We start from the raw sequence: 18583 nt of genomic DNA on the forward strand, positions 1-18583 counted from the left end.
CATAAACGAGTGAACACGATTATTGGCTCCGTGGCAAATGTGTCGTAAAAGTCCCATCCAAAATCACAACGGGGGTGGCACGGTTTCCTCAGAAGAAAACAATTCAGCAAAGTGTAACATTTAATATTTTAAATAGACAAGAGATGGCTTATAAGAGAAAATAGATAGAGAAAAAGGTTTGTGTTTCCTTGGAAAATACTGAAATGATGAAACTCTTCTGTACGTTACCTCCCCGAGGGTGAGCTGATTGGTATAAGCCAACAGAAGGCCCTATTGCACTGCTCTATCATTCATTGGGAAATTGATGTCTGGGTGTGACCAGTTCACCATTAAGAGATCGGGATGTGCTCTTCTGCATAAGAAAATGTGTTCTTTACTTACGGAAACTTATAAATGCTGTATAACGTTACATGCTTTTCGTCGCTAAAGCTTAGCTTTTGCTGTTCACTTTGAAAAAAATTCACAAGATCCAGCCGCTACAAGGTGGGAGCAGCAGCAGCAGGGACACCGGATGGCTCTACTGACATAGTCTTGCTGGCGAGCATCAACACAAGTGCATCTCGCCACTGACACACAGACCCCAGGCAAGGGTAAGAGAGATTTACACTCCTCTGGTGCACTGCGTGGATGAAACAATAACATTAATTATGCATGGACAATCTAAAAGCCAATGTGACATAAGTAGCCAGACGCTTACAATGGGGCTATGAGAAAGGGTGCATGTATATTGGACATTAAAACATCACTTTCATTAAATATGTCTTGCCGAAATATGATTCTGTGATGGTGCTGCATCTCGCAAAATAGGGCGGAATATGAAGTATTAATTATTTAAAGCAAAAAGATAAACGTAAAAGTGCTTAGCTTTTATAACATGATGCTCGTCTGTCTTAGAAGTTAGGCTTACTAATTTTTATAAAATTCATTTTTATGAGCTGTATGTGAGTTTTTGCATTTTGGAGCACTGAATGAAGTGTAAAACCGCAAATTCTAGCAATACATTAAACAGACAAAAAAGTAATTTTGTAAATACAAAAATAGAAAATGACTAAAATCTCAAAATTTGTAAATAAAATAATATATGGAAACAAATGGAAATGGAAAACTAATGGGGAGGAATGTATGGATTTAGTACTGGGCAGAGCTAAATATATATATTTTTGTTGTTACTGTTGAAATTAAAATAGTCTAGTAATAATAATATAATGATAATAATTAATTTATTATATATTTGTTTATTCTTATTCTGTTGTTTCATTTCTGTGCAAATACATTGAAATTCAGTGTAGTAGATTATGTCGGAACATTGTATGGTTTTAATTAAGTACAGTTAAGTATGTCAAAACATCTTGACGTGGGATGTGCTGGGGAGCTACAGATTGATATCTTATTTGTTTGGCCAAGTGAATTCTACCATATAGAAAAAAGATTTGCCTGGCCCAGGGGTGAAATTAAGGAGCTATTGTTATTTAATTAAAAGGAAAAGGATCAGGTTACTTCTCCAGCCCGTGGTTGTTGCTGGCAACTGAACTCTGTCGTTCCGTCACCCCGGGGACAGGTGAGCTTTGTGTTCGTATGTAGATCACCTGCCCATGTATGCAGATCAAACCTGTGATCTCAACTCTTACTTGCACAACACTGTAGGCAAGATGTCATTTTTCAAACCATGTGTCATTAAGCTAATCTGTTGCTTTAGCCTTAAACAAAAGAAATATTGTCTATTCATTAACACTTTTGTCAATTTTGCTTTTTTTCAGAGAACTAAGGGAGCCGATTTTTACAGTTTTGGTTTGGACTGGTAATCCACTGGCTCTACTATGGATTTAAATGACAGCACGTCTCTGGCTGAGCTGATGAACCGGTATGTGTCTACAGAAACGGGATTTGGTGTCCCAAAGGATGGCTGGCGGATATGCCTTGCACACGAGTTCAAAGAGAAGCGGAAACCATTTCAAGCCAAAGATGTCTCATTGTCCAACATGATCGAGCATGTTTCTTTAGGGGTCAGGTATGTTTAACAAATCATACTTCAATAGAAGAGCCTTAGATCCACTTGGTCATTCATTTATTAGTCCTCACGTCATCTACAGGAAGCTCAATTACTAAAGAATAGAATTTGTTTACATCAAAAGCTGCCGAAATAGACCATTATACACATCTCAATGGCCTTTTGCTCTATACCAATATGTATGGTTGAAACAGGAACAGGAATTATTGTTCAGTGGTTATATTTTGACCACAGACGGACATGTTTTCATTCCCTTCTTCTTGCTAAATCTTTGTCCTCTTGGTTCTTAGCAGCTTTATTTAGTCAACCAGTGTTTACTGATAATATCTTCATAAAAAAGACAGCTCATTGTATTTATTGCATCTCATATACTAGTTAAACCAGAAATCTGAGCATGTGGATCATTTGTGGGTTACTTGCAGGCTTATGTAGCAAGTGTATTTACCTGGATCAGGTGGGGCTGTTTTTCCTCTCTAACTAGTTAGACTGTTACACCATAACTAATACATTTCTGCCAACTTCCTCCCTTGGTATGGACCTTTGGATGTTACTGCTATAACGGCTTGATAGCTGTTGACCTGAGTTTAGATTCTGGATTTTGTTTTTGTGATTATTTGTTAATGAACTATTAATTTATCTCCAACATCACACACTACAGCTGCATGGAATTGTCCGCTGAGGCTGGTTAAACAGTGTCGATATCAGTCAATATTGACCCTGTGTGCTGTTTTATTCCACGTTAATGTTTGACACAACAGCTGTCATACATTTTGGTAGCCCGACTGGAGAACACAATAGCCCCGGGACGGCGGGCTAGCGATTTTGCGAGGCCTGGAGCTTAATAAATCTATACTGTACGTTCCCATTTAAACAATCAGTCCTCTGATGTGTATGTGAGTACTGTATTCATGATCATTTTGCTCAACCTTCACCACACTTGATTGATTACTCACTAGCAAACTAGCATAGATCTTACCAAGAACAAGTTCACTTAACAAGCATAAATAAATAAATTAGCTAGTCTGGAGAGATAAAAGTTTCACTTTTCAGATAAATGTGCAATATAAGAGATTTTGATTGTGAAAAACTTCAGTATTAAATCAGTGATCAAAGTTATTTATATCCAGGACAGAGAGACAGTTCAGTGCTTTTTCAGCCTATCCCATAATTCCATCTGCCCTTTTATGTTTGAGTGAATCAGTCTCTGTTTCTAGGCTCTCTTGTGCTGAGTGCAACAAGACTGAAAACAGCTGTGTGTGCATTATTGCAGAAGAATGATTGAGACCGAAAAGAATGACTTGGATGGAGTGGTTTGGGAGTGACTAAAGTGGAGATGTGTTTGTGAAACAGAGGTTCATTATTAGAACTAGCATTGCTGTGAAGCTATAAAGACCCGTTTAAGAAGTCCAAGTGTGATTTTTGCAGATCAATGCATTACCAATATACTGAAAAAACTCTGTTACCCATCTTCACTGTTCATCAATACCAGTTCAAGGCTATAGGGTACATATTAAGCTCACCAAAATATACATTGAGACATTTTTAGTGCACAAGATATTGGTTTCAGTACAAAAATGTGTTAAAATATTAATCTCTCACACAAAAATATTAAATTTTATTTTAAATGACAAAAGCATCTCAATTAAGATACACATCATTAAATTCAAAAAGTCTGGCTGTGCTTATTGGGTACATTTTTGTACCCTTTAAGCACACCCCTGTTCCCATTAAGCTCACATCGTATTTTATTAAAAATTCTTGTTTAATTTAAGGAACATTTTTAAAGAATAATTGTAAAAATGTTTTTTGAAGGTACAAAGTCAATCACAAAAAAACCCCAGAACACTAAAATCAAGCAACAAGGCATTGAAGTCGATCAGTTATATATTCATAATGAAGTGTCATTTAAGCACATATCAACATCTAGACTAGTCCACGTTCAGCTAAATAACACATTCAACAATCAAATAAAACAAACCAATAAAACGTTTCACTCATGGGGATGAACACAGAAACTAGCCTCAAAATGGATGTCAGCTTATCTATAGTCTCTTAAGGCTGGACAACACTACACGATTTCTGCCCCGATTTTCCACAGATTTACAGTCTGGAGAAGTTGAGGCTAGTTGACAAAGATCAGAGCCAGTCTGCAGATTTGAGTTGACAGAATCCATAGAAAATCGATTAACTTAACTTAAAGTGACAACCATCACTTAATATTTAAAGTCTGTTTAAGAAGTATTTACATAGACGTTCAATGTGGAAGAGCTTAAAGAGAGCACACCGAGCTTAAATGGAGCAGCAACAGTTTTTTTATAAATTTCATGTAATATTTATTACAATTACAGGATTTGTGCTAAATAAATAGTCTATGTCATGTATTAAGTTCATACATATTGTTAATAATAGTTGTTCATATTTTAATATCTATGAAATTATCCTATTTCTTATTGATGTCACACTGAAGCTGTGTGATTTTCATAGTAGTGCACCCTGGGGAAATCGTGGCCTAATGGTTAGAGAGTCGGACTCGTAATCCAAAGGTTGCGGGTTCGAGTCTCGGGCCGGCAGGGATTGTAGGTGGGGGGGGGGTGAATGTCCAGCGCTCTCTCCACCCTCAATACCACGACTGAGGTGCCCTTGAGCAAGGCACCGAACCCCCAACTGCTCCCCGGGCGCCGCAGCATAAATGGCTGCCCACTGCTCCGGGTGTGTGTTCACGGTGTGTGTGTGTTCACTGCTGTATGTGTGCACTTTGGATGGGTTAAATGCAGAGCACGAATTCCGAGTATGGGTCACCATACTTGGCTGTATGTCACTTCACTCACTCACACTTTAAGCTCACCTTAAAATAATATGAAATCTTTAAAAATTACAGCAGTGCAAAACCACAGACCAGCAATAAACTGTCAATTTATAATATTATGGATGTAAAAGTACAAGCCAGTAATGCCTGTAAAGTGATATGTTAGTGTATCACACAATCTTATACAGCTAGTCAGCTAACTGTGTTCTGTAGCATCTGCGCTGTGTTGCTAAAACTATCTTTTGGATCTAATGTAATTATTTCCCACATCCAAGTTCCAGGTATGCAAAAGTCTGAACATTAATCTCTTAATTTTACAGTAAGTAGTGAAATTTACCCAAAATAAAGACTTAAACGTCTAAAAAACGCACATTTAAGGGGCTCCTCTTTTGGTGAAAGTTTTTTGGCAGCTTTCAAAATGGCCGCCAGACAGTGTGAACACATGGAGACTCGTATCTCAGCGTGCAATGATTTGATCGACTTGAAATTATAGGAGGTATATAGTAACAAACGTATCAATTGGTTAAGACATCAAGTAGGATAATAAATTATTTATTCTTTTTATAATCTGATCTCAAAAATGGAAACGTGCTCAATGGGTACGTTTACCCTACCTGTGTGCTACAGGGAGAAACGCCAGATTAGTGAACTCTTCCTTGCTTTGTCTGAGCAGGTATCTGAGATGGTGGTACAGAAAGACCCAGGTTGAGAAGAAGGCTCCTTTTATTGATATGTTTCGGGCTTTACCACTGAGACAAATTTATGGTAAGCACAAAGACAAACAGAAACATCAAAGCAACAACAGAACTCTTAAAGGCATAATTCCCCCAAAATTTAAAATTCTGTCATTAATTACTTTGTTCATCTTGAGAGCTTTCTGACCCTGCATAGACCGTAAAGCCCTGTTCACACCAAGAACGATAACTATAAAGATAACGATATTAGCATTCACACCAGCGGATAATATCGTCTTTTTATTCTAAGCGCACGTGCATCTGCTGCTTTAAATTCTTGAGCTCATTGTATCAGGATTGATTCTGATTGCCTGTCAATATTTGTATCATTCATCAGCTGAAAAAAAATCGTTCTGAAAGTGATTCCAACGATATTGTTTCTCTGTGCCTGTATCATTGTAGCTGTGGTGTGGACTCTGCTATTCTTAATATTTAGAACGAATTTTAGAGCTATATCTTTATCGTTATCATTCTTGGTGTGAACGGGGCTTAACGCAATGTAGTAAGGATATCGATAAAATAGTCCATGTGACATCAGTGGTTCAGCCGTAATTTACAAAGCTGTGAGTATACTTTTTGTGTGCAATGAAAACAAATACATTTATTCAACAATTCTTCCCCTCCAAATCACATCTTCCACCATTATCGGGAATACCTCTGCACATAAACAACGCATGCGTGTGGTGCTGCTGATGTAGCCTTGTTTACGTGCAGAGAAAAGCAACGCGCATGCGTCGTGGTACTCTCCATAATTAGATTAGATTAGATTCAACTTTATTGTCATTTATGCAGAGTACAAGTACAGAGCTAATGAAATGCAGTTAGCATCTAACCAGAAGTGCAAGAATATAGTGTTTTATATACATATAAGTGCAGAGTAAATGAAGATAAGATTTACAGAATGTACAGTGGAATTGTTATATACAGTATTGAGCAGAGTATATACAGAATATAAATAGGAATGCAATGTAGGGATTGTATGTACATTATGAACAGAGCAATGTAGGATTATATACATTATGAACAGCAGAAACGTGAGAACAGTGGTAATAAATAAATAAATACAGCTGGATGAGTCTGTGCAAGTATTGATAGAACAATGTATTCTATGCAAAATAGCAGTAGTGCAATATTTTATAGAAATAGTTTACTGTGCTTTGTATAGTAACAACTTTATACAGTTTATAGTGTAATAACTTGTGCAGTCTGTGCAAAAATATGAGTAGTGCAAATGCATGTGTGTAAAGTACTGTGACCAGTGCAGTAATAAGCAGGTGCAGGTTAGATTAGTGGTGTGGCGTTCAGAAGTGTCACAGCCTCGGGGAAGAAGCTCTTCCTGAGCCTACTAGTGCGAGAGCGTAGGCACCTGTAACGCCTGCCGGATGGAAGGAGGGTGAAAAGTCCATGGTTAGGGTGAGAGGCATCCTTGATGATGTTTCTTGCCCTGCCCAGACAGCGCTTATGATAAATGTTCTCAATGGAAGTTAACTGGGTGCCGGTGATCCGTTGAGCAGTTTTCACCACCCGCTGGAGTGCTTTGCGGTCAGATGCGGAGCAATTGCTGTACCATACTGAGATGCATGGCGGAATACGTGATTTGGAGGAGAAGAATTGTTGAATAAATGTATTTGTTTTCTTTGCACACAAAAAGTATACTCACAGCTTCGTAAAATTGTGGTTGAACCACTGATGTCACATGGACTATTTTAACAATGTCCTTTACTATGTTTCTGGACCTTGGAACATTTCAGTTGCATTGCTGTGTATGGAGGGTCAGAAAGCTTTCGGATTTCATCAAAAATATCTTAATTTGTTTTCCGAAGATGAACAAATATCTTACGTATTTGGAACGACATGAGGGTGAGTAATTAATGACAGAATTTGTTTTTGGATGAACTATCCCTTTAAAATGACTCAGTGTAACAGAGGACATGTTTTGTGCAGGTGCTCCTCTTGGTGGCATTGGTGGAGGCAGTATCACACGTGGATGGAGGGGAGATTTCTGCCGGTGGCAACTAAATCCTGGAATGTACCACTACAAAACCGTTATTGCTAACCAGGTAAAGAACTAGTGTGATCCAGTAAAATACCTAAAAAAAAATCCATACCACTGTTCAAAAAATTTGGGGTCAGTAAGATTAGTTTTTTTTAAATAAATAATTACTTTTATTCAGCAAGATCACATCGAGTTGGTCAAAATTGACATTAATGACATTCATTATGTTGCAAAAGATTTCTATTTTAAATAAATGCTGTTCTTTTGAACTTTATATTCAACTGTTTTCAACATCGATAATGATTTTTGAGCACCAAATCAGCATATTATGTGCCATTGAAGACTGGAGTAATGGCTTCTGAAAATTCAGCTTTGCCATCACAGGAATAAATAAAATATTAATTAAAATAGAAAACAGTTATTTTAAATTCTAATAATATTCCACAATATTGCATTGTATTTTTGATCAAATATGTGCAGCCTTGGTGAGACTTCTTTCAAAACCATTTAAAAAAAAAAATCTTACCAACCCCAAACATTTGAACGGTAGTGTTTAATATTTAGTAATTTGTGACTCAGTTGGTCTGTTGGTATGTATAACATAGTTCTGGGCAAGTGTGTGTTGTTATACAGTATATGCAGGTGTTCAGATCGACCCTTCACCTAGTTTAAGTCTATTTTAACCCCCTCTGTCTCCTAGTTTACAGTGTGTCTGCGCAGGGGTGGTCAGACAGTGTACCAGCAGGTGTTGTCTACAGAGCGACCCCCGACTCTTCAGGGTTGGAACTGGGGTTATTGTGGTGAATACGCCTTTTACCATGCTCTGTACCCACGAGCTTGGACCGTCTACCACCTGCCTGGCCAGAATGTCACTCTCACCTGCAGGCAGGTGTCACCTGTCATCCCTCACGACTACAAGGTGACAAGCTGTTTAGAATGTGTTTGATATTTAAAGCACATTGTTGCTTTAAATTATAACTTATGACACGTTCCTTTACACAAAAATAGCAGCATAACCGTTCAACACTGATAAAAGTGCTACTTGTAAAGTTTGCTGCTGTATGGCTGTAATGGCTGCTGATTATTCGACTTTACATTTTAAAATACATTTAAACGGTTAATTTAAATTATTATAATGCTTATACCAATATTGCGGTTTCAAAAAAATCTTTTTCAGGACTCCAGTCTTCCTGTGGCTGTGTTTGTGTGGGACATTGAGAATAAGAATGACTGCGCACTTGATGTTTCCATCATGTTCACGATGGCTAATGGGTCTGGACATAAAGACGATAAGAGTGGGGGCCACTGGAATGAACCATTTCACCTTGAAAAAGACAGAGAATCTGTGTCTGGGGTGTTACTACACCACCAGACGCCTTTCAACCCTTACACTCTGTGTATAGCTGCAAGAGAAAAGGTAATGCACCACTGTTAATCTAGAAGCAGCAGGTTTTGCCTGTAGTAAATGCATGAAAGCAACTCACAGTGCACAGACAACACCACTCTGCTAAACTGTTTTCACCATCACACCGCTATACTGTGTGAGCTCCTGTTTCTCTGTGCAAATAAGAGCTTTGTAAGGGTGACTGATTGCTGTGGTACAACCCAATAAACTATGCAAAGATACTGCTAATACCATGTAAAGCATATGAGTGTTCTTTAAATGTTTTATTGAGAAACAAGACTTTAAAGACAACTTAAACTGTTGATAAAGATATGTTGATGGAATTTAGTGTTGTTTTGGACCCCACTGACTTTCATTTTATGGACAAAAATGGTTAAAACATACTTCAGATAATCTTCTTTTTTGTTCCACTGAAGAAAGAATGTCATACAGGTTTAGAATGACAAAAGAGTGAGTTAGTGATGACAGAATTTAGTGAACTATCCCTTAAAATCTGTCTAGGTAGGCAGCTTACTTGGATTTGAGACAGAGCTGTTGTTGTCACTTCCTTTAAAGTTTCACTTTATTTTAGTCTGACCAAGAGGTCAGTCACCAGACGGCGTTTAGCCCAAAGGGAACCTGTAGTGCTCTATGGATTGACCTCATGACTGATGGACGCCTCGACTCGCCTAAGGACTCCAGCCCACCCACACAGAAAGGGGAGGAAGTGGCGGCAGCCCTGGCTGTGAGCTGTTCGGTGCCTGCTAACAGTCACAACAGTGTAGAGTTCAGTTTGGCCTGGGATATGCCAAAAATCACATTTGGCTCCAGAGAGAGAATATATGAAAGGTATGTGTATATGCAGAATAGGTCAATTGATAAATGAAACTGATAAATACATCACAGTCATGATTAATGATTTGTTACTTGCTGGTTGGTTGTTAGTGGGAGGGACGTTCTCACTTTAGAGAGCATTCGATTGGACAAAAATCTGTGTAGAGAAACATGAGTCATCAATATTTTTGGCCCGTTTTCAGAAAAGTGAACAATTGTACATTTTTAATGTGAACGGCATAAGTTGTGCAGGGAAAATTGGTTTAAGTTCAGTGAATCCAGATGAGTAAGACCATGATGTATAAATATTTTAACGATTGAAAAAAAAATGATCATCAATGTTGTTTTTTTGACATCTCCAATGTATAGTGACACATAATATGCTCTATGTCTTGCTCTCTAATCTATTTGTACACATTATGGATCAGGTTACCCTAGTATTTGTTTTCTTAGGTGTGTGGATAAAATAGGCATCACAGAAAACCCTATGAAGTGATTAAAAAAAATGTTGTGCCTTCCATATAAAAAAAGAAATTAATACTTTTAGTCATCAAGGATGCATTAAATTGTTTATATTAAATTATATTTCTGACAAATGCTGCTCTTTAGAACTTTCTACTCATCAAAGAATATTAGAAAAAATTTATGTTTCTATCAAAACATTAAGCAGTACCACTGTTTTCAAGATTTATAGTAATATTTTTCATGAGCACCATATTAGGATGATTTCTGAAGGATCATGTGAGACTGAAGACTGGAGTAATGGCTGCTGAAAATTCTGCTTTGCCATCCTAGAAATTAATTTCATTTTACAATATATTAAAACATAAATGTTTAAATATTACCATTTCAAATGCAGCTTAAGTGACTTCTTTCAAAAATATGAACAATATTGATCAACTCTTAGCTTTTGAATGTTAGTGTATGTTCCTTTATATTGTCAAATGTTGACAAAAATGACTGTGATGCATAAATGCTACAAATTAAAAAATGTCATTAAATGAATGGGAATTGAGGGCAATGTGCTTAATTGTAATATGAAGATCTTAATGGTCCTATAAATATGCTTCATTTTGTTTATAGACTATATAATTGCATTTGAAATGATGAAATAATACCCTTTGATACTGGGAAATAATAACATTGTGTGGTGTTTGTTTCAGGAGATACACACGTTATTACGGACCCGAAGGAGATGCTGCCCCATCTCTGTCTCACTACGCACTCACACACTACTGTAAATGGGAGGAGAGCATTGATGAGTGGCAGAGGCCGATACTACAGGACGGGTAAAAAGAAATGTCATTTTCCCATGAAAAATATCAAGCTTGAGGGCATGTCAGCCTGTCCTATCGGTTAATCAAGTTGTCTGTAGCTCATTTGTGTGACTATCGTTCATCTAAAAGACTATGTGTAAGTAAGCAGTCGTCCTTGCTGCAAATACATTCTACTACTTATTTAAAGGAACAGAAGTGTCATGGATTTATCCATTACGTGCATAGACAACAGTAGCCTTTATATGCCATTTTACACGTATTACTCATTTTGTTTCATACTGTTGAGTGCACTATATACAGAATGAATTGAGTGTGCTTTAAGTGGTATTGGTCCAGTCACATGCAACACACTAATTCTAGGTGTCTACCCATTGTTTCACCATAAGGCGGCTATTCTTTTCAGTTGTGCGGCTGATTAATCTGTTGGTATTTGGCCGTTTTGAGATTAGGAGTATTGGCGATATCCATTGACAGCTTGGCAAACTATTTTGTTGCATCATACAAAATACACTGACAGCCTCGTCATTGGACAAACCACATTTTCTGTTTTTTGAAAATGTTACTAAAAATTGTGTGAAATAAATGTTCACTTAATGTATTTCAGCATCCATTTAGTTTGTTTCACCACCGGTAGACTGTGTTTTTCTAGGTCTCTTCCGGCTTGGTATAAATCCGCTCTGTTTAATGAGCTGTACTTTGTTGTGGATGGTGGCACTGTGTGGGTGGAGCTTCCAGAGGACGCTGATATCAGCGGTGGGCTTCGTGCTGAGGATGGGGGGCTTCCAGCCCAGCCTGAAGTTGTCCGGGAGTATGGCCGATTCGCTTACCTGGAGGGTAAGAGAGTAGGGCTGTAACATTCAACATTAACTTGCAAACTAAACTCAAGATTTGTTTATAACATTTGATTTGAGTATATAATAATGTATGGAAGAACCATTAGGCTACTTGGGGAAGTCGTGGCCTAATGGTTAGAGAGTCGGACTCGTAATCCAAAGGTTGCGGGTTCGAGTCTCGGGCCGGCAGGGATTGTAGGTGGGGGGAGTGAATGTCCAGCGCTCTCTCCACCCTCAATACCACGACTGAGGTGCCCTTGAGCAAGGCACCGAACCCCCAACTGCTCCCCGGGCGCCGCAGCATAAATGGCTGCCCACTGCTCCGGGTGTGTGTGTGTGTGTGTGTGTGTGTGCATTTGTTCACTACTCACTGCTGTGTGTGTGCACTTGGATGGGTTAAACGCAGAGCACCAATTTCGAGTATGGGTCACCATACTTGACAATACGTCACGACTAGACTAGACTAGTATGCCATGTACAAAAAAATGATAAAAAAATATAACCAGCATTGCTGAGAGGAAATCTGTTGTAATCAGTGTTATTTTCGTATTATTTATATACTATTATAGTATTCATTGAAGTTTTGGATTAGCTTCTTTTTTTCAGTTTTAATGTATTTTAGTAATTTTGTCATTTTTATTAGTTTTTTATATTTCTATAAAGCTTGTTTTTTATATATTTCTATCCCCCGGTTTCACAGACAAGGCTTAAGCCTAGTCCTAGACTAAAATGTAATTCTGAGCTGTTTCAACTGAAAGAAACTTGCTCTGACTGATCTTAAAGTATATCAGTGCCTTTGTTTTGTCTCATGATGCACACCAGTAATGTTTTTTCCTAAGCACGTTTATAAAAATTACTTAAAATGTCCTAATTGAACTATGGCCTAATCCTGGCTTAGTCTAAGCCCTGTCTGTGAAACCGGGCCTATAAAACTTAAATTAAATTTTTCACTTTTAGTCATTTTAGTACTTTAACTAAAATTTTTGTTAGTTGCCAAGGTAACATTTTCAATTTTTTTTTTATCTAAAATTTATATTTTATTTAATTTCAGCTTTATTTCAAATACTGAAAATGAATTTGAATAGTTTTAGATTAAATTTAGAATTACACTTTGTTCATTATACAATAAACGTTCATGAAAGTTTAAATCAAGGTGGTAAATAATACATTCTGTGTCTCTTGCTCCAGGTCAGGAGTACAGGATGTACAACACATATGATGTGCACTTCTATGCTTCATTCGCTCTCATCATGCTCTGGCCCAAGCTGGCTCTGAGTGTGCAGTATGAGATTGGTAAACTAAGCTCACATTTGAACATTGAATGTATTGAAATTCATTATTTTGAATATTTTGTGTTTTAAATTCATTTGCAGATTTTTTTCTCATACTGTTTTGCATCCTCTGTGTTTAATTGTACTTTTTTTCCCTCTCTCTCTCATATTCAGCTGGTAGTGTCGTTCAACACGATCCTACAGAGAGGTTAAATCTAATGAATGGCCGATACTCGCCAGTCAAGACCCGGGGTGTTGTACCTCATGACATTGGAGACCCTGGTGAGTTGTGCATAATAGGATACCATGAAGTCACACGTCACATTTGTCAAAGAGAGAAAGAGAGTTCACCTAAAATGGAAATTGTCATCATCTTGAACCCCATAATTCTTTCTTATGAGATTTGTACCATAAGTGAATTTTTTTGCATAATGTTAAATATAAGAAACACATTTGAATTGTCTAATTGTAGCTACCATATCTCTTTGTTTTTCAAAATAATTCACCTCATTTTATTAATGTCAATAAAACCTACTCTTTGATTTCAAACAGATGATGAGCCATGGGTTCGTGCCAATGCATACTTGATCCACGATACAGCTGACTGGAAGGATCTGAACTTGAAGTTTGTGCTGCAGGTGTATCGAGACTATTACCTGACCCAGGATGAGCAGTATCTGAAGGATATGTGGCCCATATGCCAGGTGAGTTTTTTCTGTATTGTATTTTGCATAAAATTATATCCTCTGTATTTGCAAATGTATAATGTGACTTGTCAAGTTCCAAGTGTTTTAAGACACATTAACCCAATAATATCTGATGTTCTGGCTTATTTAGACAGTTATGGAAACGGAGTTGAAATTTGATAAGGATGGTGATGGGCTGATAGAAAATTCTGGCTATGCAGACCAGACATATGATGGATGGAAGGTGACAGGACCCAGGTTAGGACTCAGGAAGTTTTAATTTAATTTAATAATTTAATTGTATTTTATTTTATTTGAAAATGAAAAATATATATATTTTCAAATTTCTCAGATTATACAAATTATGTTTTTTATTTTAAATGTATATTTTAAAATCCTGTATCATGACAGATGTTTTGTTATGGCTAGAGTAACAGCATCCCTGTGTTTCTCTGTGTCCCTGTGTGGTCTTCCAGTGCATACTGTGGTGGTCTGTGGCTGGCGTCAGTGTGCATGATGTGTAAAATGGCACGTGTGCTGAATTGTGAGTCTGTTTATCAACGCTACAGAGATATTTTGGAGAGAGGAAGAGCAGCCTTTGACAAACTCCTGTGGAATGGTGAGTGTAAGCATGCACAGTGCCTATTTAAAAAAAAAAATGTGGTCTTCCAGCAGCCACATTCAATTTAATGCATTCATTTTCCCCCCGTCAAGTGTCTCTCTCCTTCTCTACTAGGCAAATACTACAACTACGATAGCAGTGGACAGAGCCTGTCTAACAGTGTAATGTCGGACCAGTGTGCAGGCCAGTGGTTTCTCAGGGCGTCTGGACTTGGGGACGATGACTGCCAGGTCAGTCTGAAAAACATTTTACAAGCATGTTTTAATATGATCAACATTTGGTTGTATTTGTGCCACTTAATGTTCATTTAAAAATAATTTTGAATGGTTTCATTAGCATAAGAAAATAACTACAATATGGTTCAGCGCCTTAACATTAATGCATTAGGTGTCATAAAATAACAATTTCCACTGTTCAACAGTTCGGGGTGGGTAAGATTTTTCCTTAAAGGGGTCATATGATGCGATTTCAAGTTTTCCTTTCTCTTTGGAGCGTTACAAGCTGTTTGTGCATAGATGAGATCCCTGAAGTTGCAAAGACTAAAGTCTCAAAACCAAAGAGATGTTCTTTATAAAAGTTTAGACTCTGCCACGCCCCCCACATGTCTACGTCATGGTTTGGGAAGATTTGTATAACACCGCCCTAATGTGTACGCAAAGGAAGAGGGCGGAACTATTTTTCTCGCTGTAGTATTGTTGCTTCCGCCGGCGTCATCTCCTGGAGATGCTGCGTTTCATTGTGAAAGCAAAACTACTTTGTTTGGGCTTCCAAAAGAGGACACAACTAGAAATCAGTGGTTAAGTTGTATTTACAACACTGTTCCAGAACAGTTCAACCCAAATATTAGAGTGTGTGCACTGTGCTGCGCATTTTACGGGCGGACTATTTCCTGAACCTGGAAGAGTAGCCTACAATGCTGGCTTGCACAAAGGCTGTTTCTATAAAGTGGGGCAATTCCAAATTTGCAAGGACAGTCTGACGCTACTGACGATTCAAAGTGAGTTTTGAGCGGTGTAGAGTAGTGCTGTTGTTTGTCGTTTCTCCGATCACAAATGCAGACATGGTAATGTTTACGCGGTGCGATGCAACACGACGCGTAAAAAGACAGCATAAGTCATTATAATCAGTAATTATGTCCCCACTGGATGCAACAAATGCCTGGTTTATAATGGGTTTTATAGTTTTTGTGTCGTCACACCGGGACACGGCATCACAATACGGTGAGGGGCGTAACATTTCCGTCGCACGTTTGAGGTATTCGGCCAATCACAACGCACTGGATAGCTGGCCAATCAGAGCACGCCTCACTACTCAGAACAATGAGCTCTGTAAAAATTGACACATTTCAGAAAGGCGGGGCTTAGAGGAGCAACAATAATGTACAGTATGTGGAAAATGTTTTTTTTAACCTTAAACTACATAAACCCATTGCATTACACCAATACACAAAATAATGTTCTTTTTAGCAACGTCATATGACCTCTTTAAGAGACCCGAATCTCTTAAGATCATTAAGGCTGTATTTATTTAAATAAAAATGCTTTAAAATAGTAATAATGTGAAATGTTATTACATTTAAGATATATATATTTTATTTTATTATATTGAATTATTATCATCACGGTTAGAAATGATTGTGCTGCTTAATGAAGTGTGATGAAGAGATGCAGTTCATTTCCAGGATTCTTTGAGCAGATAGTTTGAAGAACAACAGTCTTTTGTAAAATTATAAATGTTTATAAATGATCAATTTCTGCAACAAAAAGCGCTGTTAATTTCTACAAATTGAAATGTTTAAAAATATATATTGAAATGAATTCATATGAATTGCTATAGAAGTTTTGTTCCTTGTTAGTTCATGATACGTAACAGCAAAGAACTGAACCTTATTGTAAAGTTTTACAAAGTAAAATTAACAAATAAATAAATGAAATGCTGTTACGTTAATTTTGCATGGGTCACTTACACTACAGAAGTGGTCAGTGTTCTAGAGGAAGAGTAGGCTGTCCTGGATAGGAACTAACAAGTATTTTCTACACCCATTTCTCTATGCAGGCTTTTCCCAAGGAGAAAATCTGTAGGGCATTGAAGTCAGTGTTTGATCTCAATGTTATGAGCTTTGCAGGCGGGCAGATGGGTGCGGTGAATGGGATGAGGCCAGAGGGTGTGCCTGATCATTCCAGTGTCCAATCAGATGAGGTGTGGGTGGGAGTAGTGTACGGATTAGCAGCTACAATGATACATGAGGTAATCAAACCTCAGATCATAGCACCAGGTTCCAGATGAAGTCAATCTTTTAATTAACTCCCAATACAACCTGCTGTCTTTTTTTCCCAGGGCATGATAGAAGAGGGAATGCGCACTGCGGAAGGCTGTTACCGCGCTGTGTGGGAGCGAATGGGAATGGCATTCCAGACTCCTGAAGCATACTGTGAGAAAGGCATTTACCGCTCTCTCGCTTATATGAGGCCTTTGAGCATCTGGGCAATGCAGCTTGCACTAAACAATCGACCAAACCATGGCAAAACCACTGATAAAGATATGGGACAGGACTGAGCTGGATCCTTATAAATGCGCTAAAGGGAACTTGAGCTATCAAGCCTCCATAATGAAGTGGCCTCTTCGTTCTGCAAAAGGACTTTGGATACAATGTCATCATGAGCTGTCGGTTCACACAGAACCTTAATTTCCAGTTATTTAGTAAAATTGGCATTTCCACTGAGAATCTTTACCACAGTCGTTCTATGTAGCTGCTATCATAGTTTTACGAATGGGAGTGTAAAGGCTTGGTCTCGGTGAACTGACATACTATTCATTATGATACTGGATGTAGGGTCATTGATCTTTGAGAATCAAGAAGTTAGATCATGATTCTATATAATTTTTACTATTTTTATTTCTATTATGAGAATGACCTATAGAGTACTTGAAAGAACGTCCTCTGGTTACTCGACGTAACCATGGTTCTCTCTCTCTTTTTTTTCTTTTTAAATATTTGTCCTTGTATGTGTCCAATCATGTATCTGAGGCTTTGACAAGTCAGTACTGTACATTATTCTAACAGATTTATAATTAAGTAAACTGGAATGAATGCTTTGCCATCAGATTAATTTTTTTCCGTCATATAGTGTTGCAGGTCCCACCTCCGGAGACCCCTGGAGAGATTATTGTGAACACTGTAAACACAGGAAACAAAGAGTGAGCTTTCTATTCAGTATTTAAATGTTTTTAACATAACTAATAAACATTTTTATCTCGGATTAAAGAAATAAAAACAGGTTTGATTAAAAATAGAAAGTTTACAGAATTATATACATCACTTGCTCTGCACGGCACTTTTCACAAATAACACATCAGGTTTTCAAAATGTCGTTCAACTATAGCACAATATACACTTAAATAATTTTACCTGTAGCCACAGGAAACATGAAGAGAACTACTTTAACTACTTTAGAAGGTAAATCAAGTGATAAGCAAACATAAACTGAAGTGGAAATTCCTTCCGCCTTGGACAAAAGAACCCTCCCCCGCAAAGAAAAATCTCTTTGTAACCACATATTAAATCTATTGTTAGTTTTTCTAATTATTGGATCAAAGTTTAAATCACTACGCATTTTTTCATCTTTACACAGTGGTTTTGATTGGAATACCAGATATACTTGATAAATTGCAGTTTTTTAAGGGAAAAATGACCGATTTACTCAGATTCATACATAATCCTGATACAGCTTTATTAACTTCATGTATATCCTTTAGAAAGAGTGTTGCATCATCTGCAAATTGACATAGCTTAAATTCTTTTCCCATAGTTGTAATACCTTGAAAATATCATTTCTTGAGATGAAGAGCTAATAATTGGGTTGCTAACACACTGTAAAAAAAAAAAAAAAAGAAAAGTTGAGCCAACTTAAAATTTTAAGGCAACCAGTTTTCAAGTTGAGAAAACTCAAAAATCTGCCTTAAAATTTTCTTAAAAGTTGGCTCAATTTTTTTTTTTTTTTTTACAGTGCAGAAAAAGAAAAGGAGAAAATGGACAACCTTGTCTTATTCCTCTGCCAATTTCAAATCTATTAGATGTTCCTTGGGCCAATTTTACAGAACTAGTGCATCCTTTGTATAACGTTTTAACAGC

The 18583-nt window shown here is 37.4% G+C and overlaps 1 protein-coding gene across 1 annotated transcript; it reads left to right on the plus strand.

Annotated features, from left to right (window-relative positions):
* The first annotated feature begins 30 nt into the window (after positions 1-30).
* On the plus strand, positions 31-17550 carry LOC306867862 (non-lysosomal glucosylceramidase-like). The gene is made up of 17 exons (XM_079413788.1): positions 31-590; positions 1758-2008; positions 5488-5579; positions 7493-7608; positions 8245-8463; positions 8722-8961; positions 9521-9777; positions 10926-11051; positions 11689-11873; positions 13061-13165; positions 13318-13425; positions 13696-13847; positions 13981-14087; positions 14306-14448; positions 14566-14681; positions 16507-16698; positions 16789-17550. The coding sequence occupies exons 2-17, from the start codon at positions 1818-1820 to the stop codon at positions 17005-17007; spliced, it is 2568 nt and encodes an 855-aa protein (XP_079269914.1). The 5' UTR covers positions 31-590; positions 1758-1817; the 3' UTR covers positions 17008-17550.
* Positions 17551-18583: the final 1033 nt, after the last annotated feature.

This window comes from Barbus barbus (genome assembly GCF_936440315.1).
Source record: "Barbus barbus genome assembly, chromosome: 1".
In the NCBI taxonomy this organism is placed as follows: domain Eukaryota; kingdom Metazoa; phylum Chordata; class Actinopteri; order Cypriniformes; family Cyprinidae; genus Barbus; species Barbus barbus.